This window comes from Zonotrichia leucophrys, chromosome 21 (genome assembly GCF_028769735.1).
Source record: "Zonotrichia leucophrys gambelii isolate GWCS_2022_RI chromosome 21, RI_Zleu_2.0, whole genome shotgun sequence".
Classification (NCBI taxonomy): Eukaryota; Metazoa; Chordata; class Aves; order Passeriformes; family Passerellidae; genus Zonotrichia; species Zonotrichia leucophrys.
Window position 1 is genome coordinate 5,728,222 of NC_088190.1, and position 14,653 is coordinate 5,742,874.

General features: G+C 57.3%; 1 protein-coding gene across 1 annotated transcript; it reads left to right on the forward strand.

Annotated features, from left to right (window-relative positions):
• Positions 1-928: 928 nt before the first annotated feature.
• Positions 929-8,137, forward strand: SH2D5 (SH2 domain containing 5). The gene is made up of 10 exons (XM_064730845.1): positions 929-1,378; positions 2,490-2,713; positions 2,863-2,943; positions 3,044-3,118; positions 3,593-3,736; positions 3,823-4,023; positions 5,693-5,855; positions 5,941-6,043; positions 6,760-6,919; positions 7,825-8,137. Exons 2-10 carry the CDS (start codon positions 2,630-2,632, stop codon positions 8,029-8,031), a joined length of 1,218 nt encoding a protein of 405 aa, XP_064586915.1. The 5' UTR covers positions 929-1,378; positions 2,490-2,629; the 3' UTR covers positions 8,032-8,137.
• Positions 8,138-14,653: the final 6,516 nt, after the last annotated feature.

Below are 14,653 nucleotides of genomic sequence, written 5' to 3' on the forward strand. Positions count from 1 at the left end.
GAAGCCATGGGGTTTGTTGGCATTGTGGTGAAATGAACTGGAGAAACTTCTCAGTGCTGGCATATTTTTGGAGACCAGGAGTCTTCACCCAGGTGCTGGACATTTTTCAACCTCCCCATGGCATCCCCACACCAACAATCCCATAAGTATTTGTTAAAACACTGCTCTGGATGATGTAGATTTCTCACATCTGAGCAGGAGCACCTTGAATTAAGAGTTGTGCCAAAACCTTGGTCATTGCCAGACTCTGGCTGTGGTTTGAATTAAGTGGTTTCTGCACACCAAACCAAAAAGAAGTCACAGGGTTGTTTGTATTCAATCCAAGGGAGTGGTCCAGGAGCAGTGACTGGGATTGAATGGGAAAGTCTTCACTGCCAGCAGAGCAAACACCTTCTGGGGGGTTTGTGCTGGTTCTGCCCCTCGCTCTTCCCCTGTCTCTGCTTCCTGGCCAGACTGGGCTCCATTCTGTTGTTTCTTCAGCCCCATCTGTCCCTTTTTTTTCCCTTTTCTTCCGCGGTTTCTCCGCTGTCGATGCTGGGGTGGCTCTGCCATCGCCGCTCGCGGTGTCTTGGAGCAGCTGGTGCTGGCAGTGACCCAAGGGCTGAATGGTGCTGGTCAGACCCTGTTCCTCACACCCTCGGGATTGCTGGGGCACGAGATGGGGGTTTGTGGATGCAGTGCTGAGGGTTAGACCCCATCTCCTCCCCAAACTGCTGCTTTCCCATTCCAGGAGCCAAGCTGGTCCCTGGGACTGGGGGGCAGCTTCCTTCAGCTGGTGTGTGAGGGAGCTCTGGGTTCCGTGGTTGCTCTGCGGTGGGGCCAGACCACCCCTCTTCATTTTTATTCCATCAAAAGCAGGCAGCAGTGGGCAAAACTCCACAGGGAACGTAGAAATTGGGGTGAAAAGGGTCTGAGCATCAGGGCAGGGGGTGGCGAGCGAGCAGCCACGTGTGTACGTGTCAGGGTTAGAAATCGCTGCTCCGCTGGGCACGCCGGAGGAGACGGGAAAAGACGCAGAGAAAATCAGTTGCCGCCGCGTTTTCCAAAATCCCGAGCGAGCGTTCCTGCTCGCCGCCGCTTCCAAGAAACGGAGAGAACCGAGGAGGAAAATTGCGGTGATTCATCGCGGGCAGATCGGAGGCAGGAAATGAGAGTTTGCTGCCTGCCCCGTGCCCGGCGTGGGCTCCGTGGGCTCGGGCTCGCCGGGGCCTGGCTGCCGGCGAGGGCCTGACACCCCCGGCTCGAGCATCCCTGCGCCGCGGCCGGAGCTGCCGGAGGAGCCACCGGCGAGGCAAAAACAACCGGCGGAGGCCGAGAGCGGGAGCAGCGGGAATTTTTCACCTGCGTTTCTGCGGAGCCATCCAAGCGAGAGCTGCCCGTGAGCCGGGGGGGTCCAGCGGGATGCGGGTCCCAGGGGATGCTCGGTGCCGGGTGTCACGCATTACCTAAATTGGGGGGGGGTCAGCATCCCTCCTTGGGGACCCCCAGGGTGGTCGGTGGGCTGGGGGCTCCATTGAGAAATGAAGCGTGGGAAAAGGGGGGCGGGGCTTGGGGGCTGCCTGTCCGCGGATTGGCTGGGGGAGGGGGGAGACCCCCGAATTGTGCCGGGAAGGAGAGGGGCCAGGCTGCGCTGGTGACGGGGAGATGGCACCGCAGGGACCCCCCCAAACCTCCGGGATGCGCCCGGGGCAGCCGGACCCCCTCCCTGCCCCCTCCCCCGTTTGCAGCAGGCGGCGGCGGCGCCGGTCCCAGCCCGGCCGAGGGCTCCGCAGCACGAACCCGCTTGGGGTGGCCGGAGAAGGGTCCGGCGCGCTCCTCCATGGCTGCTCGGGACCGAAAAGCGCCCCCCAAATCTGCTGCCCTCGTCAGTGGTGTTTGGGGATCACCCCTGGAGAGCCCCGGGGTCTCGGTGCTGCTGCGTGGCCGGCGGGAAGTGGGATGGAGGATGGGAGGGGGAGAATGTGGGGGGACCCCAAAACCTTGCTGGACTTCGGGATGTGAGGCTGCATGCACCTCGCTTGGGGTCCAGAGTGCCTGTTCGGCATGCAGGGACTGCTTGGGTTTCAATTGGAGGGCGAATGTGGGCACTGCATCCATCAGCAGGGACTGCTTGGGTTTCATTCGGGGATGGAATGTGGGCACTGCATCCATCGCGTTTGGGATGGGGATTTGGGGACCCTCACATCACCGTCAGGATCGGGACTGGGACGTGGGGGATTGCCTGCATGCTGCTTGGAGTGGGGACATGGCAGCCTGGACTGGATCTCAGGAGTAGAAGATGGGGACCCCCACATCACCTGTGTGGTCAGGAGGCTAGAACCTTTGTGTTGGGATTGGGAGCATTTCACTGGGGCCGGGACCTGGGGACATCTGCATTGGCGTCAGGACGTGGGGAGCTCCGTGCAGGGGCTGCAGCCCTTCCCCAGCTCAGCGGGCTGGAGACAGGGGACAGCGGGGGCAGGTTGTGTCTGTCCCCTCCCTCCCCGCAGGGACAGTGACCGGGGGCCGGCCCCAGGCTCCCCGTGCTTGCTGCAGCCCCATCACCCTGGAGAGCTCCGGATAACTCAGATGCGGCATCGGAGTTGCCTGACCCCGTCCTGACCCGGCCTTCACCCGCACTCCCCGTGCCATGAAGAGGAAGCCGGGGAACGGGCGGGGGCCGGACCCCGCGGCCCCTCAGCAGCGAGCCCGCTCTGTCACCAAGCCAGCAGAGGTGACTTACCCATGGCAGGGGAGGGGTGACACCCCGAGATGAGATTTGGGTGCTGTTGCACCCTCATGACCCCCTAAACCATCATCTCTGCCCTGGGGGGGCATCGTGGGGGGCTGCAGCTGACCCCCATGGGGTTTTTGCCCCCCCAGTACGTGGGATCCTTCACGCTGGAGGAGCCGGACCTGCAGCAGCGAGCGGGGCGGGTGGAGGAGCAGCTGCAGGCGCTGAAGGTCGGGACTGAGCACTGCTCCCCTCGCTGGGAAGCACAGGGGGGGACCCCAAATAATGGGGGCACAGCCCAGCCCCCAGTGCCACATCTCCCTCGGACAGGACTGTCCCCGCAGGAGGTCGGTGCTGCTCAGGTTCAGCTTGCAGGGACTGAAGGTCTACGGAGCTGATGGGGAGGTAGGGGCTGGGGGGATCAAGGGGGATGGGGCTCAGAAGGGTTGAGTAGGGGCGTCAGGGGTGTTGTGGGGGTGTTGGGAGGGTCAGGGGTGCTGGGGAGGAGGACCAGCATTGCTGGGGAGGAGAGTCGGAGAGGTCAGGGGTGTTGGGGGGCTGGTGAGGGGGCCAGGGGTGCTGGGGAGGCTGGTCAGGGTCTGAGAAGAGGAGTCAGGGGTGCTGGGGTTGGAAGGTCACGGGTGCTGGGGAGGGGGCTCAGGAATGCGGGGAGGAGGAATCAGAGGTGCTGAGGGGTCAGGGATGCTGGGGAGGTGTTTAGGGGGCTGTACCTCTCTGAGCGCTGCTTTTCTCTCGAGAAGCTGTTTTGTGTGTGCAAGCGGGGGTGTCCCTGGGGGGGTCCGGGGGTGCCCCTGGGGGGGTCCGGGGGTGCCCCTGGGGGTGTCCCGGTGTGCCCCTGACCCCCGCCCCGTCCCGCAGACGCTGCTGATGGCACACGCGCTGCGCCGCATCCTCTACAGCACCTGGAGCCTCCCCGACCGCCAATTCGCCTTCGTTGCCCGCAACCCCCAGAGCCCCCCCAGCGCCCTCTTCTGCCACCTCTTCGTGGGGCTCCCGGGAGAGGTGGTGGCCCAACCCCGCCCCGACCCCAAAACACCTTCTTTATTATTTTTTTAATATTTTCAAGCAGCGTCTTCCGCCTCCCCCAGGTCCAGACCCTGCACCTCCTGCTCTGCCGCTCCTTCCAGCTCTGCTACCTCCTGGCGCACCCCGAGGAGCAGGCGGCCGAGGGGGAGCTGCCGGGGCCGGGGGTGCTGCGGGAGCCCCTCAACCCCGAGGAGGTGTCACGAAATGTCAACGCCCTCGTGTCCTTCCGGCGCCTGCCCGGCCTCGGCCCGCTGGGCACCGGGGTAGGTGCCCCTGCCCTGCCCTGTCCTGCCCTGCCCTGTCAGGCTGCTGCTCACACCTGGGATTCTCACACCTGGGGTCCTCATGCTTGGAGTACTCACACCCGAGATTCTCACATATGGAATTCTCACTCTCAGGGCTCTCACACCCGGGATTCTCACACCTGATGTTCTCACACCCGGGATTCTCACACCCGGGATTCTCACACCTGGGGTTCTCACACGGCGTTTCCTGGCTCGGTGCTTTGGCACAGCCTATTTGGGTCTTGCAGGGCATTTCCCCCACACGGCGTTTCCCCAAATATTCTGTGCTGGAAAGGCCCCACAAGGATGGCCAAGGGCAGCTCCTGGCCCTGCCCAGGACAGCCCCGTTTCTCTCACAGCTCTCTGTGTATTTAGCACAGGGGGTTTTGCACAGCTCCCAGGCAGCCCTTGCATGGCATTTCCTCACATTTTGAGCAGCACGCTGTCACTCCACACATCATCACCTGGTGCCTTGCATGGTTTCCTTGCATTTCCTCCTTGTGCAGCCTTTCTTTGCACAGTGCTGTGTGTGCAGTGTTCTGCACAACCTTTTCATCCGAGGGTTGCAGGGCCCAGCCCCGCACGCTGCTCTGCTCATCCTACCTGAAATCGCCTTTCCCTGACAGCCCTTCCTGCCATCAGCCACTTTGCACAGCTGTTCCTTGCACAGCTATTCCTTGCACAACTATTCCTTGCACAGAAATTTTGCAGGAGGCCACTTTGCACAGCTATTCTGTGATGGTGTTCACAGGGGTCTGAGGATGAGGGAAGAGACGAGGATCTGACTCCATGTTTCAGAAGGCTTGATTTATTATTTTATGATATATATTACATTAAAACTATACTAAAAGAATAGATGAAAGGATTTCATCAGAAAGCTAGCTAAGAATAGAATAGAAAGAATGATAACAAAAGTTTGTATCTCGGTCTCTCTGTCGGAGCCAGCTAAACTGTGATTAGCTATTAATTAGAAACATCTAACATAAGCTAATCAAAGATCTACCTGTTGCTAATCAAAGATCTACCAGATAATCAATGTTTACATTTTGTTCCTGAGGCCTCTCAGCTTCTCAGGAGGAAAAATCTTAAATAAAAGATTTTATGAAAAATCTTAAAGAAAGGATTTTTCATAAAAGATGTCTGCGACACTATTCCTTGCACAGCGATTTTTGCAGGAGGTTTTACAGCGCATTTTTTCCTTGGTGTTTTTGCACAGCACTTTCTTTCCATGATAGTTTTTGTAGAACTTTTTTTTTTTACACAGCATTATTTCTCAGAATTTTTTTTACATGACACTTCTTGCATGGTGGTTTGCATGGCTGTTTTGGCATGGTATTTCTTGCAGCAGTAAAAATGCTCTTCACAGCTCTTTTGGCACTGTGGTTCTGCACAGCATGGTGATTCTTTTGCATGGCATTGTTCCACGGCGTTCTGCATGGAATTTCTTCTGCACATCATGTTTTGCACAGCATTTTTTGCACTGTATTTACCCCACAAAGCTTTGCACAATTTTTTTTTTTTTGGTGGTGTTTTGCACAGCTTTTTTGGCGCCGCATCCTTTGGGCAGCATTTTTCCCCGTGGTGTTTTACCGGACATTCCCCACGGCCAGAGCCCCCAGGTCGCTGTCACAGCCTGTCCCTCCCGCAGGAGCGGCGGCCCGAGGCGGAGGGCAGAGCCTGGCGCCCGGGGAACCCGTACTGCTCGCCGGTGCTGGTGCGCAAGAAAGCCATCCGGAGCAAAGTGCTGCGCTCGGGAGCCTACCGGGACTGCGGGGCCGAGGGGCAGCTCCACCAGCAGCCCCGCGACGCCGGTGAGTGCCGGGGGAAACTGAGGCACGGGGACGCACGGTGCCGCCAGTGTCTGGGGGCCAAGAGGGGATTAACGCGCTCCCGCAGCGGCGGCGGGAGGGGAAGGCAAAGGGGCGAGGAGCTTGGCCTTCCTGCCCGAGAACGAGAGCGTCCTGGCCGAGAGCGTGTGGTCCTTCGCCGGCATCGCCAGGTGAGAGCGTGGCTGCGAGCAGCTGATCCTCGGCTCGGCACGCACCTCACCTGCCTCACCCTGGGCCCTGCCCATCTCCAGCCCTGCCCACCCCGGGCACTGCCCCACCCCGGGCACTGCCCCATCCCCGGGCACTGCCCCATCCCCGGGCCCTGCCACAGTCCCGGCCCTGCCCCATCCTCATCCCCTGCCCCAGCCCCAGCTCCTTCCCCATCCCCGGCCGTGCTTCATCTCCAGCTCTGCCCCATCCCCGGGCCCTGCCCCACTTCGGGCATTGCCACAGTCCCGGCCCCGGCTCCTGCCTCACCCCGGGCCCTGTCCCATCCCAACTCCTGCCCCATCCCCGGGTCGTGTTCCATTCCCGACCCTGCTCCATCCTCATCCCCTGCCCCGTCTCCAGCCCTGCCCCAGTCCCAGCTCCTGCCTCAATCCCGGCCCTGCCCCATTCCCGGCCCCAGCCCCATCCCCATCTCTGGCCCTGCCCCATCCCAGGTCTGCCCCATCCCCATCCCAGCCTCATCCCCATCCCTGCCCCACCCTGGGCTCTGCCCCATCCCCGGCCCTGCCCCAGCTCCCGCCCCAGCCCCAGTTCCTACCCCAGCTCCTGCCCCACTCCCGGCCCCTTCCCCATCCTTATCCCCAGCCTTGCCCCACCCCGGGCTCTGCCCCATCCCTGCCCCATCCCCACCCCTGCCCCGCCGCCGCCTCTCCCGCAGGGCCGCGGGGGTCTCGCTGCTGCGGCGGGACGTGCCCGGCTCGTTCCTGCTGCGCGCCGAGCCGGGGCTGCCCAAGCGCTGGTGCCTGTGGGTGCGGGCTCCGTGCGGCGTGGTGAGCTACGGCGTGCTGCGGACACAGCACGGCCGCTTCTGCGTGGAGGTGAGCCCGGGGCGGCGATCGGTGCCTGGGGCTGCCCGGGGGCTTTCGGTGCCCGCGGGTGCGCGGGGGAGGTGCAGCGGGTGCGGCTGCAGCGGATGCAGGCGGTGCGGTCTGTGCGCCCCTGCATCGCTGCGGTGTGCCTCGCTGCATGGCTGTGTCATTTACCCTTTACCTGATGCTCTGTGTGTGTTTGGAGCACGCAGGCACGGCTGCACTGGGGCTGCAAGTGTATTTGTGCCTCGCTGCGGTGTTGGTGCAGGACAGGGATGCGCTGCTGTTTGCATGCACCTAATGCACCCTGTGAGTGCATTTGCTGCGCTTGTGCATGGCTGCACCGGTGCCTTGGTGCAGGGATGCACCAAGGTGGGCTCGGGTGCAGGTGTGGGTGCACACAGGGGTGTGGGTGGTGGGTACATCGATCCACAGGTGCCTCAGGGCACAGACATGCATCTGAGCACAGCACACAGGTACCCCTGGGCGTGGGGTGTGCATCCACACTTGGGTGTGTAACACACCTGAGTTTTGGGTGCACTAACACCCAGGTGTGTGATACATGAGTGCCCAAGTGTGTGTGTGGCCCCCAGCCAGGCCAGGGTGGTTGGTCTGTGGGTCTACCTGGGCGTACCTGGCACACAGGACCCACACAGGGCATGCACGGCTGTGCTGCACTCACGGCCTCACTTGTGCCTGGTGCGTGGGTGCCGTGGCTCTGTGTGTGCTGTGGCTGCGTGGGTGCCGTGGCTCCGTGTGTGCCCGCTGCAGAGCCCGGGGTGTGTGAGGTTTGTGTGGGTGTGCTGCACTCGGGCACGCCGGGATTTGCTGCGTGGGCATTCGGTGCAGGGGTGTGCGGGGGGCCCAGCCTGCTCGGGGTCTCACCTCTGCCTCTCCCTCTCTCCCGCCCGCAGCACTCCAACGCCGAGTTCTCCAGCGTGGCCGCTCTCCTGGCGCACTACTCCGGCCCACCCGGGGGCTGCTTCTGCCGCCTGGGCCCCGGCCGGCGCAACCCCGGCTACGAGGAGCGGGATCCGGGCGGCGGCGGGGCCAGCGCGGGGCCGGGAGAGGCCGCCTGGGCTCCCGCCGCTCCCACCGGGGCGCAGCACGAGCGGGGATAGCCCGGGACCCCGCACGGCCCCCCCGGCATCCCCGGCTCTCACCCGCTGCCTGCCTTACCCCGGCCCCGGCCGCTCCCCGCAATAAAGAACGGCTTCGTGCATCGGAGCGGGGCTCGGCTGCTGCTCACACCGCCCGCGGCGGGACGCGCTGCACGCCCGTGTGCTCACACCTGTGTGCTCACACCTGTCTGCTCACACGCTCTCCTGCACGCTACGGCGCTGCTGCGGTGCTGCACTGGTGCTCACGGGAGGTTGCACGCCCACGTGCTCACTCACCCTCGCCTGCACACGCAGGGGCCACAGATGGGCATCGGTGCCATCGCACACTCGCGGCCCTGCGCACACTCACAGTCTGTGGCCTTGTGCACTTCCCCCTACACACCTGTCCTCGTGCACACCCCGTTGCACACCTGTTCTCGTGCTCACCTCGTCGCACACGTGCGCGCGCCCCCGCGGCAGTCACGTGACTCGGTGGGCGGGGCCCCTCTCCCGGCGCGGCCCCGGTCGCTGTGGAGCCCGCGTGCGGCCGCTCGCGCATGCGCAGGGGGCGGGCACCTCCCGCCGCCTCAGCGCCCTCGGGGTCCGCGCCCCTCTGCCCGGCGCGGCACCGGCGGCGTCGCTTCAGGTTTTCCCTTGCTCAGTCCCCTTTGGGCGCGTCTCGGCTCACAAAAGTTACCTCAGGGTTTCTTACCCTTGGGTTTCCCGCCCTTCAGCTTCCCCTCAGGGTTTCACTCGCAAACCCTTCCCCCTTCAGGTTTCCTCCTCCCGACCTGCGCTAATTCCCCCTCACACCTGTTCCCACTTCCCCCTTTTCCCTGCATCCCTCCCCGGCTCTCTTTCTCCACACTTTCCCCTTCTCCCCCAGCCTCCCTCGCTGGGAGGCCTCTCCCTGCGTGCCCCCAGTGAGGGGTAAGTGCTTCCCTCCCACAGGGGGTGCAGATGTTCAGGGTTAGGCTTGCCCCAGCCTCGGGTTCCCAGCCCCCGGTGCCCCTCAGTCTGTGGGGCTGGTCTGGATGGGTGGGGTGACCTGAGGGGAGAGTCTGACCCGAGTGTGTGGGGTTGACTCTGGTGTGTGTGGAGCTGATCCTGGTATGTGGGACTGACTGGGTGTGTGTGGGGCTGACCCCAGTGTGTGGGGCTGACTCCGGCGTCCGTCACTGACCCCCGTGCCCGTCACTGTCCCGCTGTGGGTGGCCGGGACGGAGCCGGTGAAGGTGGCCGTGCGCTGCCGGCCGCTGAGCGGGCGTGAAGCGGCCCTGGGGCACCGAGCCATCGTCCATCGTCGGCGGGGACAGCGCACGGGGCCGGTACCTGGTGCGGAGCCCCGCGGCTTTCGCCCAGCCTCCCCAGGCAGTTCTCCTTCGGCGGGGAGCTCAGCACTGAGCACATCCACAGTGAGATCGCTACCCCCTGGTGGAGGTCAGTGGGCACCCAGGGCAGTTTTGGGCGCCACAATGAGTTCCCGGAGTGTTTGGACAATGCTCTCAGGCACAGGTGGGTGGGATTGTTGGGGTGTCCATGCAGGGCCAGGAGTTGGACTCTGATCATTGTGGGGCCCTTGCAGCTGAGAATATTCTGTGAACACAGCCTGGGACAGGGGCTGAGGGGTTTTGCAGGTGATCCCCAAGTGAAGCAGAATCCACTTGACCTTCCCCACCTTCTGCCCATGGCAGAATGGTGGAACAAGATGAACTTTAAGGTCCCTCCCAAGCCAAACCATTTGGGGTTCCTGGTTTATGGCCAGAAAGCCCTGCCCACTGCTTCAAGAGGCTTAGCTACAAACCTGAGGAGTAGAGGAAAGCAGACAGTGTCCCACCAACAGTCTGAGAAATTGTAAGAAACAAAACTTTGTTAGCAGCCAGCAGGGCACTGAGGAGAGAGTTGCATTTAATTGTTTTAGGTGGGTGTTTATATTATAGAATCCCAGAATGGTCTGGGTGGGAAGGGACCTCATCCCATCCCATCTCCTGCCATGGGCAGGGACACTTCCCACTGTCCCAGGCTGCTCCAAGCCCTCTCCAGCCTGGCCTTGGGCTCTGCCAGGGATCCAAGGGCAGCCACAGCTGCTGTGGTATCAAACTGATGATTTTAGGGGCAAATTTACTGTCAAGTGAGAAACCTTAGAGAAGATGGGGAACCTCAGCCTGGATTAGACTGGCAAAAGGATAAGGGATCCCTTTGTTTCCTTGTTAGTAGGTCAGCACAAGAAACAGCTGAGGTGAGAAATGAACCTCTTAAGCAAAAAAAGACCAACCTCCCTCCCCAAAATGTTTTGTTAGAAGAAGTAACATGGATTGAATGGCTTGTGATGGTTTTAAGATGGAAGTTCCTAATCATGAGAACAAGCAGAGCTAGAAACAGTTGATATTAGAAAAATAGGTTATTTTTTCTTATTCAAAACTTAAGAAATCCAGTTATTCTTTCTTCCTACCACACTTCTCTGAAATAAGGTCAAGTGACAGTGAACAGCTTGCCAAACAAAAATTATTCAAAGCTAGAGACCATCCTTTTGGCCACCCCACAACCAACTATTGTTCTAGTTGTCTCTTTGAATCTCATAAGATTTTTGTGCCCTATGGCAAAAATATTATAGTTTACTCAGTGTTGGTGTTGTCAACTGCTTTTCAACACCTGCACTGCTTCAAGATTCCTTGTTTTGAGAGAAAAACATTGATTTATATGCTAATTTTGTAATTGCTATACTCTGATGACGAGTGAAGATGAAGCAGCCATTTGATGTTTACTTCCAGCTCTTCCTTTAAAACACCTTTTGAGGGGGTGGCAATGAATCTGGACAGTGTGTTTCCAGTTAGGAAATGATGGTGGCTGTTTTCTCTGCTTTTCCCCCATTTCCAGGGTCTCATGGAAGGCTACAATGGCACCATCTTTGCCTATGGCAGTGGGGAATCCTTCACCATGCAGGGAGCTGCAGATTCTGCCTCACAGAAAGGGATCATCCCCAGGGTGTTTGAACACATCTTTGAGAGTGTGCAGGTGGGTGTGAAAGAGATCCTGGTGAGGTTTGCTAGAAAGACTTTGGTGTCCTGTGCCAAGAAGTGAGTGCTGATGGCATGGAGTGAGAATGGGGACAGGTTTGGGGTGCACTGCTCTATGGTATTGTCAGACCAGGGGAGAGAAATGATGCATCTGACTCCATTGATATCAGAAGGCTAATTAATTACTTTATTATACTATATTGTTCTATACTGTATTACATTACATCTAAACTGAACCTGCCAAGCACTCAACTCTGCACAGAATCTCGTGACTCTCAGCCCACACTCCTGACACACACACACACACACACCTGGCCCTGTCAGGCCAAGGAAACAAAACACCAGCACTGTGGGTAAACAAGCTCCACATTGCATTCTATTTTTGCACAAACACGGGCACAGCAAATGGTAAGAATTGTTTTTTCTTTCTCTGAGGTTCAGAGAATGTGAAACCCAGAAATATTCTTGGGAAGAGCTGTGCCTTGCTTTTCTCTGAGGAGAAACGTGGCTACACTGCTGAGGGCAGTGCATAGTGAGATGAACTGTCCCCTCATGCCAGGTGACACTGTGAGCTCGAGGTGTGGAAGGAGCAGGAGTTCCCTGCAGTGAGTGCTGAGTGGCTCCAGCTGGAGTGAATGGCCAGGGGGGTTGGATGAGGTGCTGAAGGGTGAGGGCCTCCCTGTGCTGGGCAGCCTCAGCCCCAAATCCTCCCTGGCTCTGCAGCGTGCTGGGAGCACCAAGCTCTGCTGAGAGCTCCTGCCTGGAGATCTACAGTGAGCACACATGGAGCTGACACCAAGCAGGAGCTGGACTCAATGTGTCTTAATTAAGTGCTTTAATTAGCTCAGATGGGTGTTACCATGGCTTACAGAAGTGCAACAAAGGTCTCTGTCTGAAGCCTGAGTGCCAGAATATGAAGTTACATGAGGAATGTGGAAGTTAAGAGGGAGTTTTGAGGGACTTCAGTGAAAGTTCAAGAAGAGGATGCAGTTGGAGACATGTCCAGTGTATCCCATGTGATAGTGGCTGGTAGCTCAGCAGCAACTCTGTGAAAATCCTTCACTGGCCAAGGCTGCAATAAAGTGCTCATGGGGCAGTTTCTTCCTCATCCTCTTCATCTCATGCATGTCTCTATAGCAAGAGGATTCTGGGCCTTATAAATGTTTCATCTGATCTAGTGGAGCCACGGATGATCTCTTATCTGCCTAAACAAAAAAGGCTGATCCTTTTTGAGGGCACACAGCAGGTATTACTCCCCATGGGAACACATGTGATGTTTACAGGACCATGGGAGGGTAAACTCTCCCAAAATCCTAACCAGGGGGCTGACCTTTATAAAATTTACCTCCTGGTGGCTTTGCAGATCGTTTTGCATGTATTCCTGGAAGGAGCTAGAAATCTCCTGTCCCAATTTACCTCCTTGCAGGACTGCCCTGGTGTATAAAACCAAGGCTGTAGCACCTTGCAACGCTCTGGGATGGCAGCAGACCCAGACTGCCTTACAGGGCAGGTGTTTCTAAAGGCAAACCCGTCTCTGCTCCGTGTTCCAAGCGTGCTTTGCCTGTCTCCTGCAGAGGGAGAGTGGGAGCAGGGGACTGCTCGCTGCAGTTTCCCTTCCTTTGTTCCCCACCGGCGGTGACGGCGTTTCCATGGTGATGCTGTTGGAGCTGGGCAGAGCCGTTTCCAGGGTAACTCTGACACGCTGCCTGTTGCTGCCTGTGGAAAATGCATGGATTTTATGATTGGCTTTTGGCAAACATTCAAATGAATGTTATATGTGTTGTGTTAGAAAGTAATGCTGTATTAATTCTCTTAGGTAGTGGGTTAAGTATAGTTTTAGGTTATAAAAAATGTTAAAATAGAAACGATGCTATGTAGGATACTTTTTTTAAAGAAAGGACTTGATGTGAGATAGCAGCCACAGGACACCTGAATCTTTCAGAGAAAGAGAATTTATTACTCCATTATCAGGAGAAACGAACTTCTTCCTGCCTCGAAGGCGCTGTCAGGATTCAGAGGAAGAAGCTGACACTGCCCAGACAGAATCTTGTATTTGAATGGAATTTATGCATCATGAATGAGGTGTATGAATATGCAACAGGCTGTTGCTTTTAAGGGTTAATCCTCTGTTAACGTGGGTCCTTTTTTGGGCTTGTGCTGCCCAGAAAAGGTACCTGGACATCCCTAACTCTTTGTCTCTATTGTCTCATATCGTCCTAATTCAAATTGTCCAAATTATCATTACTCTAATTGTATTACTCTTTTTATAACCATTTTATTACTATTAAACTTTTAAGATTTTAAAAGTGATTGGCATCTTTCACACTGCCTCCACTGAGTATTGAGGGAGTGTCCTGCCCAAACAAACCCCAGGCTGCCCCACTGCACACCTGAGCCCCCCAATTCCCCCAGAACCCCAATTTTGTTCATTCCTTTGCCTTCCACCTCAGTGGCTGCAGCCCTGTCCTGGGTCAGGAGTTCCTCAGGGACTCTGCAACAGCCCCAGACAGAGCCAGGCCACTCCTGGGGTTCAGCAGCACAGAGCATCACAGTGACTGTACCTGGGCTCATCCTGGGCATTGTAGCTCTGGAACGAGGATAAATCCCACTTTTGCTCTGTTCTGTGGGATTTAACAGCAAACATTGTCTTACATCATTTCTTGTGAACATCACTGAGCCTCCTCTTTGGAAGTCACAGTGCCAAATGTGGTCTGTGCTGCTCCATCATGACAACCATATCTCGATATCCCAGCTGACATGATAAAGATAGTTTTGGTGATGAACTTAGCAGATGTGGGGTGTAACAGAGCTGTGGGAAATTAACTTAGCTCATTTAAAATTCCCAGTGTGGAGGGGGCTGGTGTAGGAGTGCAGGGATCTCTGGATTATTTTGTATTTTTTGTGTAGGTTTGATGGGTAACTCAAAATTTTGGATATTTCCATTGCTCATTAACATTCTGTACTAAACTTTTCATCTGTGCAATTGATAATTACTGAGAAGATGCTGTTGGGTATTTAATGCTCTGTCTCAACCCAGAGTCCCAAATAGGACTTTTGTTCATTTAAAAATTAATTAATTTGGAGAAAAATGGTGACAGTTCACCTGTGTGTGATGGGTGGTACTTTGGGAATGTTATCAGTGAGCTCAAGCCACCCACTCAGAGCAGAGAGTTCAGCAAAGCACTGGGAACAATATCTGGGAATATTGTGTTAAAAAAAGCTTCCTATGGCTGAGGAGATCTTACAGCCTTTGCCATAATAGGTGAGATGTAATTTGATTCTTGTTTAAAATATGCAGCTTAATAATAGAGAAGGTGGAGGGTGGATAGAAGCTGGGTTCCTCATGGCCTGGGGGATGTCTGAATCAATCAGCAGCTCTCAGCTTGAATTCTCTGAGCCATGAAGGTGGTTCCCTCTTTTTCTGTGGTTTTATTCCTCCTTCAGAAATCAGGCTTGCTGGTGGCAGTCAGATGTGTTTGTCTGATACTGCAGGTTAGGGTTTGGGCCATGGGCAGGGACACCTTCCACCATCCCAGGCTGCTCCAGCCTGGCCTTGGACACTGCCAGGGACCCAGGGGCAGCCACAGCTGCTCTGGGCCAGGGCCTCCCCACCCTCACAGGGAAAC

What these genes read in the sequence shown, in the direction of transcription:
- SH2D5 (XM_064730845.1), top strand. Translation starts at nt 2,630, where the DNA reads ATGAAGAGGAAGCCGGGGAACGGGCGGGGGCCGGACCCCGCGGCCCCT. An exon ending in AGCAGCTGCAGGCGCTGAAG is followed by an intron (nt 2,944 to 3,043) that starts GTCGGGACTGAG and finishes TCCCTCGGACAG; the next exon opens with GACTGTCCCCGCAGGAGGTC. An exon ending in TCGTGGGGCTCCCGGGAGAG is followed by an intron (nt 3,737 to 3,822) that starts GTGGTGGCCCAA and finishes CGCCTCCCCCAG; the next exon opens with GTCCAGACCCTGCACCTCCT.